Consider the following 26,390-nt stretch of genomic DNA (forward strand, 5'->3'; position numbering starts at 1 on the left):
GTGATCAGCTGGTTCATCGGCTGCCAGCTGTGCATCTCAGTGACAGGGAAGATGGCCAAGGGCAGCTACTGCTGGGTGGCAGTGTAGAAGAGAGATGCCGTGGCGGAGAAGGAGAGGAACTTTGTTTCTCATGAGCCTTCTTGGAAGCAGCGCATTGAGATTAGGGAGGAGTCAATGGTTGTGAGGTCTGGGTATGTAAAAAATCTTCACGAGTAGGCTCTTTCTTGGAAGTCTTTGTCCAATTTTGGGGACCGTGATTTAGCAGGATCCGACGAAGGTTGAGCCTTAGAGTGAGCTGGTGATAGTGCGGAGGCTGAAGGGGTTGTCTTTGGGCTGGCCTATCTGGCAACTGTGGCACTAGAGGTGAGATTGCATGTCTGCGTGGCTACCTCCTTAGTAACTCTAAGAGAGGCGAGGACAGTGCTACATTTACCCACTGGGAGCACAATAGCACACAGGCAAATAACTTGCAAGCTGCGAAAATTCACACTCTTTTCTTCACTCCAATTTCCTAATAATTCGTCCCTGATTAAAAATAGGACAGACTCTAAAGGCTGTATTAGAACACTACTGGCTGGTATGATTAAAACTGCTGACACTGATAGCAGCGGGTAGGGTTGGGAATACAAGGGTGAACAGAAATTCTCATATCCCGCTTCAATGTTCGATGGCAGTTGAACTCCGTCAAATGTCAAGAAGAGAGTACGGGTTGGTACAGATTCCTTTTCAACCCTATTCATGACTATGTATGGGCGTAATGCCGTGATTTTAAATGTCCTCACTGGATAATCCATCAAGTGATCTTGTATAAACCACTGCGTGATGAGTTTAAAGTATGGTGCACTTCCACCCGGACAGGGAACGTGTGTAGCAGTGTAGTTTAAAGCAATTTATGTGCCTGGAGGGCACTGTGTTTTTAACAACAAGGTGCCATTTCATAACCGTGAACAAGGCTCTACAAGACCTGCAGTTGCGTCAACACCTTTATGAATAACGAAAGGGTTGACTGTGGACAAGTCTTTACCTTCGTCAGACTGAGAAACAACTAGGAACTTTGGCACCTACTGAAGAATTGTCCACGGCTGAGACTCATCTAGTTTTGTCTTGTGGGAAGTAGTAGAAGAAATTATTGTGAAAGTATCCCCATGATTACCAGCACCTCCGATGGCATTCTCCTTCCTAGTTGGGGGCCCTCTCTGAGGGCACTCCCGCCTTAGGTGATTGTCCACACCTCAGGTCACCCCTCCTGAGAAAGGGATAGAGGAATCAATCGGCATGTTCCCAAGGTACTAGCTCAGGTAATCACCCCTCCCTGAGCCTGGCCTTTACCAGGGGGTACGTAAGTGTTCTACTTTTTTTTTTGGTGGGGTTTAAGGGCACTCAACTACTGAGGTCATTAGCGCCCAGTCACAGTTGTTAGAGCACATGGAATCTAGTAAAACTCAAGGGGAGGGGGGGACACCAGAAAGGCTTGACAAAGATGCAGATAAAATAAGTAAAAAAGTTAGATGTCTTCGGACAAGGCAGTCAAAGTTATAAAACACAGAACACGAGCAGCTGCTCGAGCGTCATCAGCTAAAATATCCGGTAAAGTAGATGGCAGGGACAGGACAACACGAGATTGACTAAAGCGGGGACACGACAATAAAACATGGCGCACTGTTAATGCCTGACCACAAGGGCACTGCGGGGCTGGGTCACCGGAGAGCAGGTAGCGGTGGCTAAACCGGCAATGCCCAATCCGCAACCTGGTCAGAAGGACCTCCTCTCGCCGAGATGGTCGGGAGGAGGTTGTCCAAGCAGTTGGGAGCGGTTAACTGCCCGGAGCTTGTTTCCTTGGAGGGATGACCAAGCATCCCACCACAACGACACAAGCCTCTTACAAATATCCCCACGAACGTCAGATGACGGGACACAATGGGAGGCTGGCCGAGGCAGGAGGACTGCAGCCTCATTCCCAGGCACTCCTACATGTGCGGGAACCCACAGAAAGCTGACAGGGGAACCATTATCAGCGAAAGAATGGAGGGACTGCTGTATCCGTTGAACCAAGGATGGACCGGATAGGGAGCTCCAAGGCTCTGAAGAGCACTGAGTGAGTCAGAGCAGAGTACATACGATGAATGGCGGTGGCGGCGGGCATACTGAACGGCCTGATGGAGAGCAAAAAGCTCGGCCGTAAAGCTGGAACATTGGTCGAGGAGCCGGTATTTAAAGGTGGCGGCCCGACGACAAAGGCACAGCCGACACCATCGTCAGTTTTGGAGCCATCGGTGTAAATAAAGGTGTGACCGGCAAGTCAAGCACGAAGTTCGACAAACCATGAGCAATACACTGCAGCCGGAGTACCCTCCTTCGGGAGTGAGCTGAGGTCGAGAAAAATATGAACCGGAGCCTGGAGCCAAGGTGGTGTCGGGCTCTCACCCTCTCTGAAGGTGGTAGGGAGGGCAAAATCCAATTGTCGAAGCAGGCAACGGAAGCGGACTTCGGGGGGCAGCAGCGCAGACACACACAACCCGTACTGACGGTCGAGAGAATCGGCGAAGAAGGACTGGTAAGAGGGGTGGTCGGGCATAGACAACAGCCGGCAGGCATACCGACACAGCAGTACGTCGCGCCGGTAGGTCAATGGCAATTCGGCAGCTTCAGCATAAAGACTCTCGACAGGACTAGTGTAGAAGGCTCCGGTCGCAAGACGTAACCCCCGTGGTGGATGGAGTGGAGACAGCGTAAGAGGGATGGCCGAGCAGACGAGTAGATGAAGCTCTCATAATCCAGCTTCGATCGGACTATGGACCGATACAAGCGAAGCAGGACAGTGCGATCCGCTCCCCCAAGATGAACCACTAAGAACTCTGAGGACATTAAGGGAACGTGTACAACGGGCCGCCAAATAAGAGACATGCGGAGACCAACAAAGTTTCCTGTCCAATGTGAGCCCTAGAAACTTAGTTGTTTCCACGAATGGGAGAACAACGGGACCGAGATGTAAGGATGGCGGAAGAAACGCTTTATATCGCCAAAAGTTGATACAAACCGTCTTCTCTTCAGAGAACCGGAAGCCATTTGCCACGCTCCATGAGTATAGGCTGTCTAGACAACGCTGAAGGCAGCGCTCCAGGAGGCATGTTCTCTGGGCACTGCAGTAGATCGCAAAGTCATCGACAAAGAGAGAGCCTGAGACATTAGGTGGAATGCAATCCATAATTGGATTGATCGCGATGGCAAAAAGGGCTACGCTCAAGACTGAGCCCTGAGGCACTCCGTTCTCCTGGAGGAAGACGTCGGACAATACGGAACCCACACGTACCCTAAACTTTCGATCCGTTAAAAAAGAATCAATAAAAAGGGGCAGGCGACCACGTAGGCCCCACCTGTGCATAGTGCGGAGGATACCTCCTCTCCAACAGGTATCACAAGCCTTCTCCAAATCGAAGAACATGGCTACCGTTTGGCGCCTTCGCAAAAAGTTGTTCATGATGAATGTCAACAACGTCACAAGGTGGTCAACAGCGGAGCGGCGGCGACGAAAGCCGCATTGGTCATTGGTAAGTAGCCGTCGAGATTCAAGAATCCAAACTAACCGAGCATGAACCATACGCTACATCACCTTACAGACACAGCTTGTAAGAGAAATGGGGCGGTAACTAGAAGGAAGGTGTCTATCCTTCCCGGGTTTGGGTATAGGAACAACAACGGCGTCACGCCAACGCATGGGGACCTGACCTTCGGTCCAGACGCGATTGTAGGTACGAAGAAGGAAGCTTTTGCCCGCCGGAGAAAGGTGTGCCAGCATCTGGACGTGAATGGCATCTGGCCCCGGAGCAGAGGACCAGGCCAGTGCAAGAGCACGTTGAGTTCCCGCATAGTAAAGGGGGCATTATAAGTTTCCAGATACAGCGAGTGGAAGGAAGGTCACCGAGCCTCTTCTGCCTCTTTCCTGGGAAGGAAAGCAGGGTGGTAATGGGCGGAGCTTGAAACCCCCGCGAAAAAGCGGCCGAAGGCGTTGGTGACATCCACAGGATCAACAAGGACCTCATTACCGGAAGTCAGGCCAGGTACCAAGGAGTGTGCCTTAATGCCCGACAGCCGGCGCAGGCCACCCCATACGACAGAAGAGGGAGTAAAACTGTTAAAGGAGCTGGTGAAAGAGGCCCAACAAGCTTTTTTGCTGTCTTTGATGACTCTACGGCATTGCGCTCGGAGTCGTTTGTATCCAATACAATTCGCCAACGTAGGATGGCGGCGAAAGGTGCGTAAAGCACGTAGTCCAGCACGGATAGCGTCTCTACAAGCCTAGTTCCACCAGGGGACGGAAACGCGACATGACGAAGAGGTAGTACGAGGAATGGAACGTTCGGCAGCATTGATGATAACAGCCGTGAGGTATTCGACCTGACTGTCACAACTGAGAAAATCGTGGTCCAGAAAGGTCGCCAGGGAGGAGTAAAGTCCCCAGTCAGCTTCTGGTATGTTCCAGCTCGAAGGACGTGGGGATGGGGTGTGGTGCAGAAGACTAACGACACAGGGGAAATGGTTGCTCGAATAGGTGTCAGAAAGGACATACCACTCGAACCGACGGGCAAGAGTGGTAGAACAGATTGAGAGGTCCAAGTGGGAGTAGGTATGAGTAGAGTCCGAGAGGAAAGTCGGGGCGCCAGTATTGAGGCAGACAAGATTTGGTTGGTTGTTTGAGGTTTAAAGGGACCAAACAGCAAGGTCATCAGTCCCTTGTTTCAAATAGACTCCATTCTGCTAACGGGACATCTCAGTATAGTCAGAAAAATAAAACGGATAAAGGGGAAACGTAAAAGGTCAGTCGCGATGTCATTAGTAAAAACAAATGAGGGAAGTTGGCAAGAGAACGAACCCAACACTATGCTGAAACAGCATAGGCAAGACCACCTGTGACTTAAAAGGTACAACTGCTATAATGCAGAAAGTACGTATGGGAATAGAAAAAACTAACCAAGCCTTAAAAAGAAGGGGTAAAAGGGAAAGAAAAGAGGATTCCGGTCAGGGAGGTGAATCGGGAATCTCTGAACACTGCCTACAGTGGGAGACACCCAAACACTCACCGCCCTGCCCCAACACCAGAGGGAGATTAAAAACTTTAAAACTGAGAATAAAAACCACTCTCCCGGAGGAAACCTAGAACCAGAGAGACCATCCGGGAATCGTCAGCCAACATCAAAGGTAAAGTGTGGGGGAGTCTGTGCTTAGCACGCAGAGCCAAAAGAAGGGGGCATTCAACCAAAATGTGGGCCACTGACTGGAAGGCTCCACAACCACATAGCGGGGGTGGCTCATCACGCAAAAGGAAACCATGGGTCAGCCTGGTATGGCCAATGCGGAGACGACACAGTGTGGTCGAGTCCTTGCGGGAGAGGCTAAAGGAAGAACGCCATGGGCCTGTATTCACCTTAATGGCACGAAGTTTATTAGACAGTGGAGTAGCCTCCCAAGAATTGGCCCATGACTGTGCAAAGTGGGATTTGATGTGAAGCCGTAAATCCGCTGCAGGAGGGGTTACGGAAAACGGGGGGTAAGTAACTGCTCCCCCAGCCAAACGATCAGCGAGCTCATTACCCGGGATACCCACATGGCCCGGGACCCATAAGAAGTCAATGGAACAAGCAGCACGGTGAAGATCAGCGAGATGGTCATGGATGGCAGAGACCAAGGGATGGCGCGAAAAACACCGGTCAATAGCAAGAAGACCACTCATCGAGTCCGTACATAACAAAACGCGGTTGTGTTGGGATTGTTTAATAAAGGTAAGGGCCCGGGAAATTGCCATCAATTCCGCAGTAAACACCCCACATGTAGGTGGCAGCAGATGATTTTCCGTTCCAACAGAGGACGTGAAGGCATACCCAACATGATCAGCAGATTTAGAGCCATCAGTGTAAAAAATAACAGCATCCCGAAACTCCCATAAAATTTGGCGGAAAAAGGTACGGAACACCACCGGGGGGGATGGAATCTTTCGGTCCGCGGCGGAGATCCATCCGAAGTCGAGGCCGAGGAACTAACCAAGGAAGGGTGGAGGGGAGGGAGCGAGGAAGACAGGACAAAGAAGGAAGCCGAAAATCACGGGTAAGAGACGCAAGGCGCAGCCCAACCGGTAAACCCGCCCGAGGGCGGGAGTCAGGCGGGCGACGTCCATGGTCTGGGAATAGGATAGAATAGGAAGGATGAGCGGGAGAAGAACGGATAGTAAGGGCATAAGACACCAGAAGCTGGGACCGCCGAACAGAAAGGGGGGGGATCCCAGCTTCAACCAGGAGACTATCAACAGGGCTAGTAGGGAAGGCACCGGTGGCCAAACGGATACCACGATGGTGGACTGGATCCAGCACGTGCAGCGTGGAAGGAGCAGCTGAACCATAAACTTGACAACCATAGTCCAAACGTGACAGAACTAGAGCACGATAAAGACGGAGGAGGAGGGAACGGTCCGCACCCCAGGAGGAGTGGGCAAGGAAGCGAAGGACATTGAGTTTACGGAAACATCCTACCTTCAGGAGTCTGATATGGGGCAGCCAAGTGAGCTTGTTGTCGAAAAGAAGACCTAGGAAACGAAACTGTGGAACCACAGGCAATCTTTGTGCAGCGAGATAGAGCTCTGGATCAGGGTGGACCGTAGTACGGCGACAGAAGTGGACCACCCGCGATTTTAAAGGAGAGAATTGAAACCCGTGGGAGAGGGTCCATGCAGAGGCACGCCGTATAGCCACCTGGAGCTGCCGTTCTGCAGATGGCATCGAGGAGGAACTAACCCAAATGCAGAAATCATCCACATACAGGGCAGGGGCGACCAAGGGACCGACAGAGGCCACAAGTCCATCGATAGCAATGAGGAAAAGGACACTCAAGACAGAACCCTGTGGGATGCCCGTCTCCTGGGTCCGTGGAGAACTAAAAGCAGTACCAACTCGAACTCTGAATGACCGATGGATCAGGAACTGGCGGATAAAAATCGGGAGTGGGCCCCGAAGACCCCACTGATGAAGGGTTAGTAAGATGTGATGGCGCCAGGCCGTGTCATAGGCCTTGCGAAGGTCAAAAAACACTGCAACCAAATGGCGGCGCTGGGAAAAAGCCTGCCGAACTGCGGATTCCAAGCGAAGCAAATGATCGAATGGAGATCGTCCCTCTCGAAAGCCACACTGGTAAGGGGACAATAGATCCCGAGATTCGAGGACCCAAGTGAGCCGATGGGCTACCAGCCGTTCAAGTAACTTACAACCAACATTGGTCAAACTAATTGGCCGATAGCTGTCAACAGATAGAGGGTTCTGACCAGGCTTAAGGACAGGAACCACAATGCTATCCCTCCACTGAGAAGGGAAGTCACCCTGGAGCCAGATACGGTTAAACACCCGAAGAAGATGGTGCCGTTGTGGAGCACTGAGATGTTGAAGCAGCTGGTTATGAATGGAATCTGGGCCAGGAGCCGTATCATGAGAAGCAGATAGAGCAGAAAGAAATTCCCATTCAGTGAAAGGTTCGTTGTAAGATTCTGACTCACAAGTGGTGAAACATAAGGTGACAGCTTCAGCCTGCTGTTTTTGATGAAGGAAAGCAGCTGGATAGGAGGCCGACGCTGATGCCACTGCAAAATGGGTCGCAAGATGTTCTGCAAGAACTAATGGGTCCGTAGAAATGCCATCTGGGAGGTGAAGGCCTGGGAGGGTGGACTGCCGATGGCAACCTTGGAGAGAGCGAAGTTTAGCCCATACCCGTGACAGAGGGACAGTGGAACCAAGGGAAGAAACGAATCGTTCCCAACATATCCGCTTGCTCTGTTTGATTAAATAACGGGCTTTAGCGCGAAGGCGCTTAAGGGGATACGGAATCGGATTTTGGGTTAAAAAATCGAATTTTTTTTTATTGGCGTATTATATTCTGCCATGTTTCCTCTTTAAAATGACGTATCATACATAGCTCTACTACAATTATAACTATTTTATTTTTATATATTTGTGAGATCGGGTATTGCGCTTTAGTTATACACGTCTCTCGTGGCTGACCATGAACTTTTTGGCAGTACCTTTAAAGTGACATGAATTCAATTATCCCGGTTTCCAGCGACTATTTATACACTAGTTGCCCGAAAATGTTTCTCTCTGGTTTCCTCAAGTTACTCTTTGACTTTGTGGCGGGACTGTTTTGTAAACAGTGTGATATAAGAAAGTAGTTGTTGTTGAGTTATTTCGTATTTAGTGCTTCATTTTTCGCAGTGAAAATGCCTAGAGCTAAAGCAAAAGTATTTAAAAAGCGTGTGAACTGGCAAAAGAAAAGAAATAATGATTCATTAGCAAAGCAAAGCAGTTCATCATCATCACTGTTGGAAAATGTGAATCCACTTATTACTGATTTGCCGAACGAACTTACACCAAATGAAAACAGTGCTTCTCATAAAAAACTAAGAGATTTGGAAGAGAAATATAATTTACTTGATAGAGGGAATGAAGTTTTTGAACTCATTGATACGAATATATTGTGTGAAGCTCTTGAAAACAGTTTGTGCTGCAAAAAATGTCATGGAAACGTTTCTCTGAAAGTAGAATCCCATGTTGGCCTGGCTGCCCAGTTTAATTTAATATGCAGTGTTTGTAAATACAGCTGTAAGTTTCCAAGTTCGGTTTCAGTAACTGTAAATAATGGATACAAGAAAACTGAACTTTATAGTGTAAATATTAGGTTAGTTTATGGATTGCGAGCAATTGGTAAGGGCAAAGCAGCTGGTGATATGCTATGTGGTGTTCTAAATCTTCCAAGTGCACCTTCAAAGTTTGAAGCTTACAATTATGTACTAGGATCTGCAGTTGAAGATGTAGCACAGAAGTCAATGCAGGTTGCTGTGGAAGAAGCAGTGGAAGAAAATGACGGCAGTCGTGACCTCACAGTGGCGTTTGATGGCACGTGGCAGAAAAGGGGACACACCTCCAACAATGGTGTTGTAACAGCAACTAGTGTTGATACTGGCAAGGTTATTGATGTTGCAATAATGTCTAAATACTGTAGGTGCACAGGCAGGCTGAAAAATGAACACAGTGATGACTGTATTGCTAATTATTATGGTAGTAGTGGTGGCATGGAGGTTGCTGGGGTGAAGAAAATTTTTCATCGCTCTTCACAGTGGTATAATGTTCGCTATGTCAAATATCTGGGAGATGGTGACTCTAAAGCATTCAAAGAAGTTTTGGAAAGCAAACCATATGGGAACAGTGTAAATATAAGCAAACTTGAATGTATAGGACATGTGCAGAAGAGAATGGGTGCCAGGCTGAGAAGGTTAAAATCAGTTATGAAAGGGAAAAAACTAGATGATGGGAAAACCTTGGATGGCAGAGGAAGATTGACTGATTCCATAATAGACCACATTCAGAACTGCTATGGCCTTGCAATCAGGCAAAATACAGGCAATCTTGAAGAAATGAGGAGAGCTATATGGGCTTTATATTTCCACACCGCATCCACGGATGAGCATCCACAACATGGTTTGTGCCCCAAAGGTGAAAACAGCTGGTGTAAATACAATAGGGGACTAACAACAGGAGAGAAATACATTCACCACCACAGTCTACCATCAGCCATCATGGCAGAAATAAAGCCCATTTTCAGAGATCTGGCTGACAGAAGTCTTCTGATGAAATGTCTTCACGGAAAAACGCAGAACCCCAACGAGTGCTTGAATAGTGTGATATGGCATCGTCTCGCAAAAACAGTGTTTGTCGGAATTAATACACTACATTTTGGTGTGTATGATGCTGTGGCAACCTTCAATCTTGGAAATATAACTAAATGCCAGGTCCTTCAAAAGTTGGGTATGTGTGTTGGTTCCCGTACGGTACGTGCTATGTTCTTTTTAGATCAGCACAGACTAAGGCATGCTGATAATATAATCAAGACATTAGTGAAAAAAGCAAGACAGGTGCAGAGGGGTGCCAAAAGAAGACTTGAAGATGATTATGAAGACTGTGAAGGGAGTATTAGCTACGGATCAGGAATGTTTTAATCTTCTTTCTCCGTTTCCCGTAAGTTTACTTTTTACTTCATCTAGGAACATTATCTCAGGTACTGGTCAACCTAGAAGTCTGAAATTTTTATGACGTAGTGACATAGGTCCCTATTACATACTGAAACAACGATTTTTTAATTACTTGATTTACAAAAGACTTAGGGGTGATAGTCTAGTAAAAAGCGATGGAAAAAATTTACTTAAAAATAAATGTACAATATCTCTGTAAGAAAATACTTTGACAATAAACTGTTGTTTCAGTATTGTTGTAACATATGAATGCACATACAGTAAAATTTTTACCTCTGTGTCTCCAGTAGTTTGTGAGAAAATGTTCCCTATAGTAGGCATATATTAACATTGCGGGGATAGGTGATTCCGTATCCCCTTAAAGGTAGAAAGGCTGGCTACAGATGGGTGCCTCTTAAAGTGTTGCAAAGCTCGACGGCGATCACGGATGGCAATGGCAATGGCCGTACTCCACCACGGGACTTGCCGACGACGAAATTGTCCAGATGAGCGCGGGACAGCAAGGTTAGCAGCGCGAACAATCGCGTCAGACACGTCACGTAGGACGTCATCAATACAACCCGACAAAGAGGGAGAAAACTCGACCTGTGCAGTATATAGAGGCCAATCGGCGCGGTGGAAAGACCAACGAGGTAACCTCTCCATCGGGGAGCGGGAAGGGAGCGTGATAATCAACGGGAAATGGTCACTATCACAAAGGTCGTCGTGTGGCGACCAGTGTAATGAAGGGAGGAGAGAGGGAGAAGAAAGAGAAAGATCAATGGCAGAAAAGGTACCATGACCAGCACTGAAATGAGTAGGGGAGCCATCATTAAGAAGGCACAGGTCGTGGTCTGCAATAAATTGGTCGATAAGAAGACCTCGTCTAGATGGAAAGGCACTGCCCCACAAAGGATGATGAGCATTAAAATCCCCAAGGAGGAGGAAGGGAGGAGGAAGTTGCTGAAGAAGGGTGGTTAAGGCAGCAGGTGTAAGAGTCCTGTCAGGAGGGAGATAAAGATTGCATACTGTGACTGCAGAGTCTAAGTGGACCCTAACAGCAACTGCTTCCAATGTAGTTTGGAGAGGAATCCACGTGCTAGCAATGTCTGTACGGACCAACGTACAAACGCCACCAGAAGCCCGCAAGGGTCCGACCCGATTTCGACAGAAAACACGGAACCCACGGAGGGTCGGTGAGTGAGCATCAGTAAAATGAGATTCCTGGAGAACCACACAAGCTGCTGAGTAGGACGAAAGAAGGGATTTCAATTCCGGAAGGTGACGATAGTAGCCATTACAATTCCATTGGAGAACCACAGAACGATGGTTTAAATGAGGGCTGAACACGCTAAATCCAGTCATACCGCCGGGTCCCCACCCGTCACCGACAAGGAGGGGGCGACATCCATAAACGACAGGTCAGAATCCGGTTGTGAAGCCGGGGAAGGGACCTCCGGTGACACCAGAGGCTCTTTGTCCCGGGACTTATGTTTCTTCTTCTTTTCAGGCTGAGTTCGAGGAGGGCTGTGTGGCATAATGGAGCCAGCTGCAGCAAGATCAGGAACAGAAAGTGACCGGGCGACCTGGGGGCCGATAGACCGCGGCTCTCGCGATCGCCGCGCTGCAGCAGACCTTTGACCTGGAAGGTGCCGGGAAGGGGCATCCCGGGAGAGGCGCCCTTGACCGGCAGACGCCGAAGGAGTGGGACACTTCTCCGGCTGGGGAGGGGGAGCAGCGCCCAGGGGAGAAGGTGTGGGAGCCGCAGGGGAGGGGGGAAGGAGAGGGGTCCGGGATGGGGGTAAGGAAGGGGGAGGAAGGGAGGAAGATGTAACCAAGGCGTAACTAGATGTCATGGACACAGGGTGCAATCGTGCATATTTCTTACGGGCCTCTGTGTAGCTTAAACGATCAAGAGACTTATACTCCTGTATCTTTTTTTCTTTCTTATAGACTGGGCAATCTGCTGAACGTGGAGAATGACTACCATGACAATTTACACATACAGGAGGGGGAACACAGGGACTCCCCTCATGGAGTGGACGTCCACAGTCACCACAGAGAGGGTCCTGGGTACAGCGAGAAGACATGTGGCCAAAACGCAAGCACTTAAAACACCGCATAGGAGGTGGGATGTACGGCTTCACATCACAGCGATAGACCATAATCTTAACTTTCTCAGGAAGGGTATCCCCTTCAAAGGCCAGGATAAAGGCACCAGTATCAATACGATTATCTTTAGGACCCTTCTGAACACGCCGAACAAAGTGAACACCCCGCCGTCCGAGATTGTCCCGAAGTTCCTCATCAGTTTGAAGGATGAGGTCTCTGTGAAAAATCACACCTTGTACCATATTTAGAGACTGGTGAGGGGTAATGGACACGGGAATTGTGCCAAGATGGGTACAGGCACGAAGGGCCGCAGATTGGGCAGCCGAAGCAGTTTTTATCAGTAACGAACCCGACCGCATCTTGCTCAGGGAGTCCACTTCGCCGAACTTGTCTTCAATGTGTTCCACAAAGAATAAAGGTTTGACACTGGTGAAAGTATCTCCATCAGTCCTGGTGCAAACTAGATAACGGGGGAAAGGTTTTGCCCCTAGACGACGGGCCTGACCCTCCTCCCAGGGGGTAGCCACGGAAGGGAAGGCCGAAGGGGCAAGAGAAGCAGCACTTGAGGAATCAGTACCACGCAGAGAGACGGCCGCAGAAGAGCGGCCAGAGGTTTGGACCCTTATGCGTTTCATCTGCATAGCGTCCGCCCTGATACCACCCACTCCGATCAGGGGCTCTCCTCACGGGCGCCACCCAGCCACAGCAAGGGCCGTCTGGCACGGCGGCCATTGCCGGGAGTTCTGATGCTCCAGGATGACGAGCAACCACTCCAAGGCATGCATGAGGAGGTCACAGCTCAGGTATCAGAAGTGTGATCCCTGTGTGTTCAGGGGGCTCAACCATAAGGGTACATAGCGACCCCACCACACGGGCTGGCTACCGTGCTGGCTATGCACCCTAGCATCAGACAACGACGTAGAAGAAAGGTGGAATATACTAGGAGGGCACACGTCGGAGACACTAGGTAAGGTGCTCTTCCCCAAATGGCTCACACTACGGAAGAGAAATTTTGGAATGGAGGTCAAACCCCAGAGGGGGACCAAGGAATGCCAAAAGGAGGAGATGATTACGCAACAAAGCCAGAGTGTAAAACCAACAGAACCAGGAGGATAGCGGGGGCCAACATAAGCAAGGACACCAATAGAGGGGGAGGAGAGGGTGAGGGGAAAGGGGTATGGAGGGGAAAGGAGGGGAAGGGAAAGGAAATGCAGCCCGGGAGAGAAAGAAGGCTGCAATGGCTCGGGGCCCCGTGCTCGCCACGCACGTATCCACGAAAGAGTTGTGGACCCCCTGGGGGGGCAGACAAGATTGAGATGGTTGAAGACATCCGCCAAGAGTGAGCCTCTTTAACAGGATGCAGGAGAGCCCCAAAGGGGATGATGGGCATTGAAGTCGCCAAACAATAAAAACGGCGGGGGAAGCTGAACAATCAGGTGCATCATGTCAGCCCGACTGACTGCGGATGACGGAGTGTAGATGGTACAAACTGAAAAAGTAAAAGCAGAAAGAGTAATACGGACAGCTATTGCTTGGAGTGGGGTGGTCAATGGGATGGGATGGTAATAGACATCGTCCCGAACGAGCAACATGACCCCACCATGAGCTGGGATACCGTCCACAGGGGTGAGGTCATACCGCTCCGAGGTATAGTGGGTAAAGGCAATACGGTCAGTCGGGCGCAACTTGGTTTCCTGGAGACCAAGGACGAGCGGACAGTGCAGGCGGAGGAGCAGTTGTAATTCCTCCCGATTAGATCGAATACCTCTTATGTTCCAATGTAACAAGGCCATTGCGAGTCAAAAAAGAGGGGGAACGAGACGGGGGAAGAGCTGGTCACCTCGACGGCCGCGGAGGGCCAGGTTTCGAGGGAACAACGCTACAACCGGCGGGAGGCAGATCCTGTTCCATCGAGTCGTCGCCAGCTGCGGCCGCTGTCCCTGGTTGTGTAGGAGGGGCAGCATCATTTGCCGACGAGAGGCCAGCTGAGCACCTGGCAGCAGAGCGTCCCGGCGAAACTGAGGACGGCCGGGAGCAGCGACTCACGGATGGAGCGTCAGACGAAATGCACCGGGGTGGAGAGGGGGATAGAGACTTCGTCTTGGAGGCCTTCTTGGAAGTCCGAGGCGGCACAGGGATGGTGGGCTGGACCCGAAGAAGGTCCTCACGTGCGGGGTCCGTTTTGGAACACCGGACCTCGGAAGCTGGGGTCCGGAACGTTTCCCCGATGGACGCCTGAGAAAAGAGGATCGCTTCTCAGGCGTGGCGGGGGGGAGGGGGGGACCCCTGGGGCAGAGGGGGCGGGGGCCACGGGGGAGGAGGATTTGGGAGGGAGGGATTTGGGAGGCGGAGGCATAGACCCTGGATGGGGGGAGGAGACGGAGGGGGGACAGGATAGGGGTGAGGATACCGCGGAAGGAGTGGACACAACTGAGGCAAACGAAGTGGTCAACGGCATGGGATGGAGGCGGTCATACTTCTTCCTGGCCTCAGAATAAGAGAGACGATCCAAAGTTTTGAGTTCTTGTATCTTCTTCTCCTTCTGATACGCGGGGCAGTCTAAGGATCTAGGCGAGTGGATGCCGGGACAATTAATGCACCGAGGTGGTGGGGTGTATGTATGTTCCTCACGAAGAGGACATCCACAATCGCCACAAAGGGGCTCAGCCTCACACCGTGACGCCATGTGCCCAAAGTGCAAACACCGAAAACAGCGCATAGGAGGCGGGACGTAAGGTCGCATGTGGCACCGGTAGCACATCACCTTTACCTTCTCCGGGAGAACGTCTCCCTCGAAGGCGAGGATAAAGGCCCCGATGTCGACGCGATGGTCTTTCGGGCCGCGCTGGATTCGCCAGACGAAATGCACGCCTCGGCGCTCCAGGTTGGCCCTGAGCTCCTCATCAGATTGCAGCAGGAGGTCCCGATGTAAAATAACCCCCTGCGTCCTATTTAGTGCCAGATGCGGGACAATGGACACTGGGATGTCCCCTAGGCGGTCGCACGCCTGGAGCGCCGCCGACTGTGTGGCAGAGGTGGTCTTTATAACAACAGACCCCGAACGCATCTTACTGAGAGCCTCGATTTCCCCGAAGATGTCCTCAATGTGCTGAACAAAGAACATGGGCTTGGAGGTGCCGAACGTCCCCCCCCCTCGGTTCGAGAATAGACCAAATAGCGGGGGGAAGTACTTCGCCCAAGCCGGCGGGCCTGTCCCTCCTCCCAGGGAGTGGCCAAGGGGGAAAGGGCAGTAGAACCAGAACCAGAGACAGAGACAGTACCTTTCCTTTCAAAAGACTCTGCCGCAGAGCGACCTGATACGTGTTGACGTTTCATCTGCGAAACATCCGTCCCGATACCATCCACTCCGACCAGGGGCTCTCCCCACGGGCGCCACCCAGCCTCAGCAAGGGCCACCTGGCAGGGTGACCGTTGCTGGGAGTCCTGATGCCCCAAGGAGACTGACATCTACTCCTTGGCCGACGTGGGGAGGGTGCAGCTCAGGTATCGGCAGTACGACCCCTGTGTTGCCAGGGGGCTACAACCTAGAGGGTACATGACGACCCCACCACAACGGGCTGGCTACCGTGCTGGATTTCTGGTGCCATGGAAATTCCATCATGATCGTAGGTGCAGATGGGGACGCACTATGGGCGTAACTTGTACAACCCATCAGGCGTTTAGGCCCAATTTGAGGAATAGTGGGTATGGTTACAATGCCAGTACAATGCTGAGTGCCAAGGTCTTAGTGCACTGAGGACCAGTGGTACACCACGTAAGGCGTCCTTCCCTAAAAGGCTCGTACTTCTGCTGAATTTTGAAAAATGGAGGTCAAACCCCAACTGGGACCATCACATGGAAGGCCGAAACGGTTGAAACTCCTTTTAGTCGCCTCTTACGACAGGCAGGAATACCTCGGGCCTATTCTTACCCCGGACCCACAGGGGTAAGTGTTCTACTTGTCTACCCTGGGCGGGGATTTACGCGTTATCCCATCACCAGCTATGTGTGGGAGGCTGGAGGGTTGGCCTCCAGACATGCACAGGAAAGAGAGAGAAATGGAGGAACAAAGAAAAGGAAAGAAGAGAAGAATTCTCAATCACCACAGCAGAGAAGAAGGAAAAGAAGATAAGAACAAAGGAAGAGATAAGAACAAAGGAAGAGATAAGAACAAAGGAAGAGATAAGAACAAAGGAAGAGATAAGAACAAAGGAAGAGATAAGAACAAAGGAAGAGATAAGAACAAAGGAAGAGATAAGAACAAAGGAAGAGATAAGAACAAAGGAAGAGATAAGAACAAAGGAAGAGATAAGAACAAAGGAAGAGATAAGAACAAAGGAAGAGATAAGAACAAAGGAAGAGATAAGAACAAAGGAAGAGATAAGAACAAAGGAAGAGATAAGAACAAAGGAAGAGATAAGAACAAAGGAAGAGATAAGAACAAAGGAAGAGATAAGAACAAAGGAAGAGATAAGAACAAAGGAAGAGATAAGAACAAAGGAAGAGATAAGAACAAAGGAAGAGATAAGAACAAAGGAAGAGATAAGAACAAAGGAAGAGATAAGAACAAAGGAAGAGATAAGAACAAAGGAAGAGATAAGAACAAAGGAAGAGATAAGAACAAAGGAAGAGATAAGAACAAAGGAAGAGATAAGAACAAAGGAAGGACAGAGACTTTCCATTAGAGAGATAAAAGAAAAGAAACCGGATCATACATTCACAAGCGTCCGTCTCCGGACCTAGGAGCAAAACATACTCCCAAAGAGAGGGAAAAGGGGAAGGGGAAAGGAAGGGGGCAGGAGGTGGGGGGAAGCATTGGGGACAGGGATGGATGTGGAAAGGGAAGGTATGCAACCCGGAAAGGAAAGAGCTGCAATAGCTCAGGCCCCGTGTTCGACACACACGTATCCGCAAAAGAGTTGTGGACTCCCTGGGAAGGCACAGTGGAGAGTTAATACCCAACAGTAAGGCGTCCTTCCCAAACAGCCCACACTTTCGTAAAATTTGGAAACTGGAGGTCAAACCCAAAGTGGGAACCACAATTTAAAAAGCCGAGAAAGGTGTGAGAAAAAGTGTTAAAAAAGCAAACAGAGCGAAAATCTTTGAATACAATCTGTTTCCAGGTGAGGCTTTTGAATGACACCTAACTAAATCAAATGAAAAAACACAACCTCTCATAGCCCCATGAAACTATTTTTCATTCTATTATAGTGCATTCGCACATGTGGTATCATCATAAATAGAAGAGTACACAAGTGAGGTATGGAAATAATGTTATCTACCACTAAATATTACAGAACATAGAACAAAACATTATTATATTACTGCACTTACCTCTCCAACCATCATCCATGCCTCTGCCACCATCAAATCCTCCTCCAAAACCAGGGCCATTGCCCCAGTCTCCTCTGCCACCACGGGCACCCCAACTACTTCCACCACCCATTCCTCCTCCTCCTCGGGGTCCGTCCATTCCACGCCCCCCAGGTCCTCCACGGCTCAATCCTACATCACCCTTTGGCAATGCTTTTTTCACATCTATGTGTTTTCCATTAATCTGGTGATTTCTTGAAACTGAAAAACCGTAAGATTAACAGAAATTTAGAGTGACTATTGTGTAAAATGTGCAGCGTGTTATTTAATGGCAAATGGTCTGTTCCAAGAGGCAACATTTGGAGGACAGAAGAGGGAGGGGGGAGGGAGGGAGGGAGGGAGGGGGAGAGAGAGAGAGAGAGAGAGAGAGAGAGAGAGAGAGAGAGAGGGGGGCGCACTGGCTGTGAGTACACATACACAGACACTTTCCAAACATTGGTGAGCCTGTTTTTCATGCTTAACAGAATTTGTAATCTACAATTTGATATTTCCAACACCATTATAATATATAAAAGATTAGTTTGTAAGTTTATTGGATTTGTTCATTGACTTCACATATGTTCAGAACTTCCTAGTATTTTCTTATAGATGTTCACCCAAAGAACCGATTGGAAATTATTGCCCTTTTTGAAGACACACTAATTTTTTTCTCACTATTAGTTTTCTTGTACTCTTCATCATGAGTATAGCAACCTCAGTTTCCACAATATTCTGATAGTGCCATGAAGTCCTTTTGAGAGTTTATGTCTACACTCATTTATGGCGTAATTAATGAAATATGCTGCAAGTCATTTGAGTTTCCTTTATGGCAGCTTGTTTCTACTTTACGGAGTATTTTTAATGGTATAATGCAATCTTTTTGGGAAAGTCTCACACAGACAAAAAGTAAAAAACAGTATTTTCATGACTAAGTATGTAGTGCCTCAAGAATTTCAGTGTAAATTCTAGAGACACTCAGCTTTCCACCGTCTCTGACACCTGATATTTTAAGTACAAGAGTGAGAGAGTGGGGATGGGTCTACCTTACCTCACTGCCAGTCTCTCTCTCTCTCTCTCTCTCTCTCTCTCTCTCTCTCTCTCTCTCTCTCTCTCTCTCTCTCTCTGTGTGTGTGTGTGTGTGTGTGTGTGTGTGTGTGTGTGTGTGTGTGTGTGTGTGTGTGTGTGTGTGCGCGCGCACGCACTTTGGAAGGGGGAGGGGGAGGGGGGGAAGAGGTGGTGGTAATAATAAAGACTACCTTGAGAAACACTTTTGTATGAATAATCTGGCAGAACAGTAATGACTTAGTTGTCCTGATGACCAATAGATGTCTGAGTAGCTTTGTGGATGAGATTCATAATCTAATTGACCAATCCCTGAATACTACATTCAAATATACCCAGTTAACTGAACATACAGTTCATTTGGCAGATTTCTTACGGGCACTGCTTAAGTCTTCAGGTGTAGACAGATTAAGACTGTGTAACATGTTTCACTGTAAGTTTGTGTGTGCAGGACTTCGTTAACATGCAGCAGTAATAGGTAGCTTGCCCGCCAGTTTTCATATTGTCTAAAGTGTGAAGTTAAGATATTTGATGGCAAATGGTCTGTTTCAAGAGAGAATATTTGGAGGAAATTGGTGCCTTTACCAATTTTGATGTCAAGCAGTGCAGACACACACACTAATGAGCAAAGGAAAAGGATGAAATTGTAGACAATAACTTGGGTGTGAAGTGGAGACCTGCAAGAAGGAGTATGATGTACACACTTAATTGAGAGTTAATATAAGCATTTAATTGAAACATTTCTCCAATTCAAACTGTCGTATCTTAGTAGCCTAGCCACCTGCATCTGCCTGCAGGTGAGCTGACAGAACCCACGCCCCATGGAGCAGAGTTCAAACCTCCTGCAACTGACAATTTTCCAGTGTAAGTAAGAACAGTGGCCATGTTGACCTATCAGTGATTAACTGCGGCTCTGATCTGGTTTGGAAGGTTTAAAATGACAACGAGATTCGCAACAGCTTAAGCAAAGGAACAGGAGCTGGTAGACCGCATAGTGTATCATGCACTGCCGATTCTAGAGCCCATCTAAAATCATCATTAGAAAGCTACCTTATGTCAGTTCTTGACCAGTATTGCCACTACCTTTAGTTCTCTCACAATAGAGATAGTCTCTCAGCCAAGTAACATAGCGAAATAAATTTTTAAAGCTTGGTTTATATAGGCACAATGATTGTCCCTGTTTTAGATGTTCTATATCGACTTCAGTCCTTGACCTATTTGTTAAGCAATACTATGAGAGGTATTTTAAAAATTTTATGTTTCTACTGCAAGCACACTTTTCCAGGTCATTTACAAGACTGAGTTCCTTCAATAGGTTTTAAATCTAAGTAAAATTAATTTCAAACACACAATTTTGGCTGCTCATCAGATGATGCATTACATGATTATCTACAATTCACAAGTCAGATTCCAAGATCTCTAACAATATTAGAGAAGGAAAGTTGCTACTTACCATATAGCAGAGAGCCTATCGGCACAACAAAGATCCTAATAATGTGTGGTTTCAGTTGCCTGAGACTGCAGTCTTGTGTGTAAATTGCATGCATGTGCATGTGTTCTTGACAAAGACCTTAATGGCTGAAAGCTATAATTGTGAGAATCTTTTGGTTGTGCCTATCTGCGACTCAGCATCTCCGCTATGTATGGAGTAGCAACTTTCCTTCCCTAATATAGTTACATTCCATCCTGGATTTTTCATTGTTTGATTCCAAGATATCTAGAGCATTTAATGCCTTCATCAGTTAATTTGCATTGTTTTCAGATAGTTGCCCCAACAGCAGCATTTTCCAAAGAAAAACTGGAAACCATCTCATATGCAAAAAAGGCTAACAAATCAGGCTGAGCCAGCATAATATAAATGAGTTGCAGCAGGTGTCCATAAGGTTGTCCACTAACCAGTCATTCACTTTAGGTTTTCCATTATTATTTTTAAGGTGTGCACTATTCACATGAACCAGATTGTTTTAAAGGTTTGCACTGTCCACTTGAACCAGCTAACTGAACGAAGATCCATTTCCATGTGAAAATGTTCTACCAACCAGGCCTCTGCAAAGAGACATTTCAACAAAAGCAGTCCAGGCAGACATCACAGTAATTATACAGATACCTTTCACAGAAAATTGTATACTCCAAGAACCATTTCAAAAAGTTAGCTGCTGATACCTACAAATTCAATTCTTAGTTTTCGGCACAGTTTACCACAAATTGCGCGAGTAATAAAAATCTGGTTGCTGCAACTATTCTAATTACAATCCAAAATGAATAAAAAAGTACTTACGACATATTTTGTCAACTGGATCATAATCATCAAACTCCACAAAACCGAAGCCCCTCTTTTTCCTTGTTTCTTTATCGAGAACAATTGCACATGACACAATAGTCCCAAACTGTTGGAAATATTCACGAAGGTCATCTTCTTCCACCTCTTCTTTGAGGCCACCAACAAATAACTTTTTCACTGTGGCACCAGCTTCTGGCCTGCCAATTTCTGTGCGAGGAACTGCACGTTTTGGTTCCACCACACGCCCGTCCACTTTATGAGGCCGTGCAGCTTGTGCATCATCCACCATGTGTGCCCTTGAATATGTGATGAAACCAAAGCCACGGGACCTACAGGCAACAATATAAATATTGCATCTCCCAAATTCAAAGTAAGAAATTGAAAATGATAATCGAGCCTACAGGAATAAACTACAGGTTTAAGCTAAATAGGTTTGCTACTATAAGACCAATATGTTTGAAGAACATCACTAAATGAAACACCAACCGTTGTATCTTTACCTTATCTTGAATTTTCAAATCAACTTAAAAACACACACACACACACACACACACACACACACACAGACAGACAGACACAGAGAGAGAGAGAGAGAGAGAGAGAGAGAGAGAGAGAGAGAGAGAGAGAAGGGGGACTGTAATCTGTGCCTTGACAACAAAATTAAAGAGTTGACAATAATTACATATTATAAATATCAAAGAGTGAACCTCCCACGAGCAGTTCAATAGTTTTGGGAAAACTCTGAGGTAATAAACTGAGGAGATAATGAAGGAATATAAAAACAAAAGCAAAAATAAAGGTATAGATGACAAACAGACGTAGCAGAAGACCTCTGCCCTCATTTTGGACCAGTTGTACATAAGGAAAAACTGATGTACACAAACCAAGTTTGGCATGCTATATATTCTGTACAGACAGAATACTGTTACCCAGCCTAATTGCTCACTTTCTCTATTAGTCCCACTTTACATCCCCATCATTTCTTCTACTACTCAAACACATGTACACAATGAACACTATTTTGCTTATTTGTTTATGTAAAAGCTCTTCCCTTCCTCTGTTACCAATACCAGAGTAACAGTCTTATAGCAGAGGAGTTCAGCAGTAGCTTATCATCTGTACACAGGTTGTATACATTGTTAGTTTAGTGGTATTCTTACAGGCTGAGCATAAGTGAAGAGTGATTGTTTATCTGTTTTTAGCAGTGCTATTTATTTTGTTGTAAGAGTTTGCATATTTGTTAACTGAGTGAGTTATGTAATTATGTAGTGTAATTTTCAGCTGCATTACTTGATATCAGCAGGCAGTGAACTACTGTCAGTGACAATGACGTCAGTAGTTCCTAGTAGCTTGGGTTCGCATTTTTTTGTTTTTGTTTTTCCAAACAAGTTTGGTAGTGTAAATCCATTTCTAAAAGACAACAGGGTTCATTATCTAATTGATAACTATTTTTTCATTTGAATTTTGGTAGTAGATTGAATAGGAAGTGTGCATGCTGTGTGCCAACTCTGAAGTAGCTAGCTGCAGTTCGCAATCCAATGCAAATAATTTCAGCCGTGGTCAGCCATTTGCAGGTTGCTGCTTCAGCATGTTGTGACTGCAGAAAAGCTGACATGGCACATCTCAAGTATCAATTGTTTCACTCACAGTCTCTACTGCAAAGACACCTAATAGCAAACCCAATTTGGGGGGGGGGGGGGGGGGGGTGGTGGTATTTGGGGACCAGCTGCCTGGCCTTGCCGGTTCACTCTGTTAGTGGGCCAAGTGGCCACTACCCCAACAGGGTCGAAGCAGCCGCATGGGGACAGGGTTTGCTAGTTACAGAAATAGCATCCAGGGCTGGAAAGAACTCTTAGGCTGGGTGAAGGCCACATCAGAGATATGGAGAAACCCATACTTGCAACTATCCAGGGTGCAGGCCACAGTCATCTGCAAGTCATGGCTAATCTTGGCACCAATGACGTGTTGGATTCTGAGCCTACCTGCAGTTCTTCAAGAGTGATGGCCGAAGTGAAAGCTGCTGGCCTCATTCACTTGGTGAAAGATTATAGTTTGCAGTATGGTGTCCAGAACTGATCAGGATTTGGCTTGAAGCCTACTGGAGGGTCCAACCAGAAGCTCCGCAGATTCTATGACGTCCAAGGTTGCAGATCTCTGGCCCTGCATTATGGTGTGGAGAATTTTAGGACTGTCAATAGATCTGGGGTGCTGTACACAAAAGAAGAAGTTACTTGGTAGCAGAGTACTTGTGGAGTGCACATTTTTTTAGCATAGGTGGTAGTTTGATGTCTTCCGATGAACACTCTCCAGTCGATATGCACAGAGCAAAATCAGACTGCACACAAAGTGAAGGAATTTCAAACATCAAAATTTTAACAGTAAATTGCTGAAGCTTTTTTAACAACATCCATAAATTTACTGCCCTCCAGGAAAGCTGTCACTCAAACTGTACTCTGAAGAGAGCTGGACGAAACCCACGTAGAAAGCTCCAAAGTATTTAATGAGGTATGGCATTTATACCAAAAAGGCAGTTTATATACCGTGGAAGTAGTGGTAGTAGTATCCACTGCACTTTATGAAAATATTTGTCTGTCGACATGACATTACGTGTGACCACAAATTTAGCTGGGTATTTTAACAACAGATTATGACCATGATATGCAACTTTGATTTTATGTTTCAGGTAACAACCAGGATTTTACAGCAGTGGGTTTTGGCAGCTGCACGCCAATTTCAATCTGAGGGCATCATCTTTAAAGCATCACTTTCATGGGCTAAGAAATTCAATCAATAACACAGAATTCAGCAGAGGAAGATCATGACATTTGTAAGTAACTGGGAATCTGTGAATTGGGGGAAGAAACACTGGAAACTTTCTGTTTCAACTGCAGATGAAGGACTTTATGCCCAAGTTCAACAAAAAATTGGTGATCGATACAGACCAGACAGGCTGCCAGTACCAGTCAACTTAAAACAGAACTCTCACTGAAAAATCAAAAAAAAAGTATGCTACAAGGCACAATATGAACACGGTAACACACTAACACAGCAAATATGCGATAATGGTGTCTGGTGAGTTAACACTGTACTGTTTGTGTTTGCGAGAGACTACAGTTAAGTTTGGACCAAAAATGCAACAAACTGTTAAGAAATTAACAACAGACTTTACAAAAGTCATTGTAACTTGTTGAAAGGATGGGAACCTTGCCACACAGCTCTACAGTTCATTTTCACTAGTGTCATGCCACCTAATGTAGTAAGAGAGAATTTTTCCTAATCATAGATTTTTGGGCATCAAATGAATCCTGATTTGCTTGGTTTAAAAGAGGGGCAAAGGAACAAAACCACAAGGTCATCATTCCCTTGTTCCTAATGCAACGAACACTACAGGGAACAAAAGAGGACAGGAAAATGGAGATGCAAGGAACAGTCAGAACAAAGTAAAACAAGGAAGCAGAATACAGTGGCTGGCCGACTACGAAAATAAAAAGAAAAAGCCAGCCACCCTGCAACACAATAAAACCTCCATCCTAAAAGCACTGGAGTGGACGACACAGAGGGACAAAGGACATGCGCTGAAACTCAAATCGAATGATAAAACCCTATCTCATGGATGAAACGTAAAACCAAATCAGTCAATGAGGCATTGTCTGCTAAAATCAATGGTAATGAGTCCGTCAACCGAAGATGAAGTCACAAGACAACCAAAGGAGGACAGAGCAGAAGAACATGGGCCACTGTCAACCAGGTGCCACACTGACACTGAGGTGGGTCTTCACAGCACAGGAGGTAGTTGTGGGTCGCCCAGGCACTGCGAATGCAGCACTGGCAGAGAACCACGGAGTCCTGGTGAGAAGCCCACACCGAAGACTTCCACACAGTTGTGGTCCCCTTAATGGCGCATAGTTTGTTGTGCGTACTGAGAATTTGCAATTTGGTCTCCCAAAGCTTTTAAACCTTACGATGTAATAACGAACGCAGGTCAGTTGCGGGGATACCCATCTCCAGAAGTGGTTTCCACGTAGTCAGTCTGACCAGCCTGTCAGCAAGTTCATTTCCTGGGATTCTGATGTGACCAGGGGTCCAGACGAACACCACTGAACAACTGGACTGATCCAGGGCATAGATGGACTCCTGGATGGACACTACCAAAGAATGACAAGGGTAGCACTGGTCGATAGTTTTCAGGCTGCTCAAGGAGTCGGTACATAATAGGAAAGACTCCCCAGGGCATGAACGGAGATACTGGAGTGCACGAGAAATAGCCACCATCTCTGCAGTGAATACACTGCAGTCAATGGTAAGGAATGCTGTTCAATATGGCAACCGTGAACGTAGTCAAAGCCAATGCTACCATCAGCCATCGAGACATCTGTGTAAACTGCTTCAGAGCCCCGGAACATGCCAAGAATCTAAGGAAGTGACAGTAGAGAGCCGCAGGGTTAATGGAGTCCTTAGGGCCATGCAAAAGGTCCAGACAAAGCTGCAGCCGAGGTATACACCATGGAGGCGTAAGTGAATGGACTGCGAGTAGAGGTGGTAAAGGGAAAGACTCCAGTTCGGAGAGAAGGGACCGCATGCAAACCGCAATCATTAGCCCCGAACTGGGCCGCCGAAGCAGGAGCTGGACGGGAAAAGGAGACTGTAATTCAGATTCTCAGGAGAACTACGAATTTGTGCTGCATAACTGGCAAGCAGTTGTGCACATCTGATCTGTAGTGGAGGGACCCCAGCCTCCACCAGTATGCTGGTCACCAGACTCTTCCTAATAGCTCCTGTCGCTATTCAAACCCCACAGTGGTGCACAGTGTTGAGTAAATGCAACACTGAGGGCACTGACGAACCATAAACCACACACCCATAGTCAATTTGGGACTGGACAAGGATTCTGTAGAGCCGTAGCAGAGTAGAGCTATCTGCACCCCAATTGATGTTGCTCAGGCAACAGAGAACATTGAGGTGCTGCCAGCACTTCCACTTAAGCTGACGAAGATGAGGAAGCGAAGTCAATTGAGCATCAAAAACCAGTCCTAAGAATATATACGTCTGCACTACAGTGAGTGGATCATCATGAAGGTAAAGTTCTGGGTTTGGATAAATGACATGAGACCGACAAAAGTGCACGACACGACTTTGCGGCTGAAAACTGGAAGCCATGGGCTAGAGCCCATGACTACACCTTGTGGATGGCTCCCTGTAGGTGACGCTCAGCAACACCAGTACTGGAGCAGCAGTACAAAAATGCAGAAGTCGTCTGCATACAGATAAGGTGAGGCGGAGGGCCCTACAGCTGCTGCCAGATCATTAATGGCCACTAAAAATAGACACATTCAATACAGAGCCCTGCGGGACTCCATTCTCCTGGACATGGCTGGAACCATGGGAGGCACCAACTTGGACATGAAAAGTACGGAGCGACAGGAAATTTTGGATAAAAATAGGGAGCGGGCCCCCAGAGACCCCACTTGCACAATGTGGCAAGGATTTGATGTCACCAGGTTGTGTCATATGCTTTACGTAAGTAAAAAAAAGATGGCAACCACG

The 26,390-nt window shown here is 47.4% G+C and overlaps 1 protein-coding gene across 2 annotated transcripts in view; it reads right to left on the bottom strand.

The window, feature by feature from the left end:
* The window catches only part of LOC124802963 (heterogeneous nuclear ribonucleoprotein A1, A2/B1 homolog), a 53,312-nt gene that overhangs the window by 17,411 nt on the left and 9,511 nt on the right, over positions 1–26,390 (bottom strand). For both annotated transcript variants that reach the window (XM_047264054.1, XM_047264053.1), the window contains exons 3-4: positions 20,844–21,175; positions 17,486–17,725 (exon numbers count right to left, since the gene is read on the bottom strand). In XM_047264054.1, coding sequence (XP_047120010.1) covers positions 17,486–17,725; positions 20,844–21,175 — 572 coding nt within the window. The remainder of the gene's footprint in view (positions 1–17,485; positions 17,726–20,843; positions 21,176–26,390) is intronic.

The sequence above is a fragment of the Schistocerca piceifrons genome, chromosome 6 (assembly GCF_021461385.2).
Source record: "Schistocerca piceifrons isolate TAMUIC-IGC-003096 chromosome 6, iqSchPice1.1, whole genome shotgun sequence".
NCBI lineage: Eukaryota > Metazoa > Arthropoda > Insecta > Orthoptera > Acrididae > Schistocerca > Schistocerca piceifrons.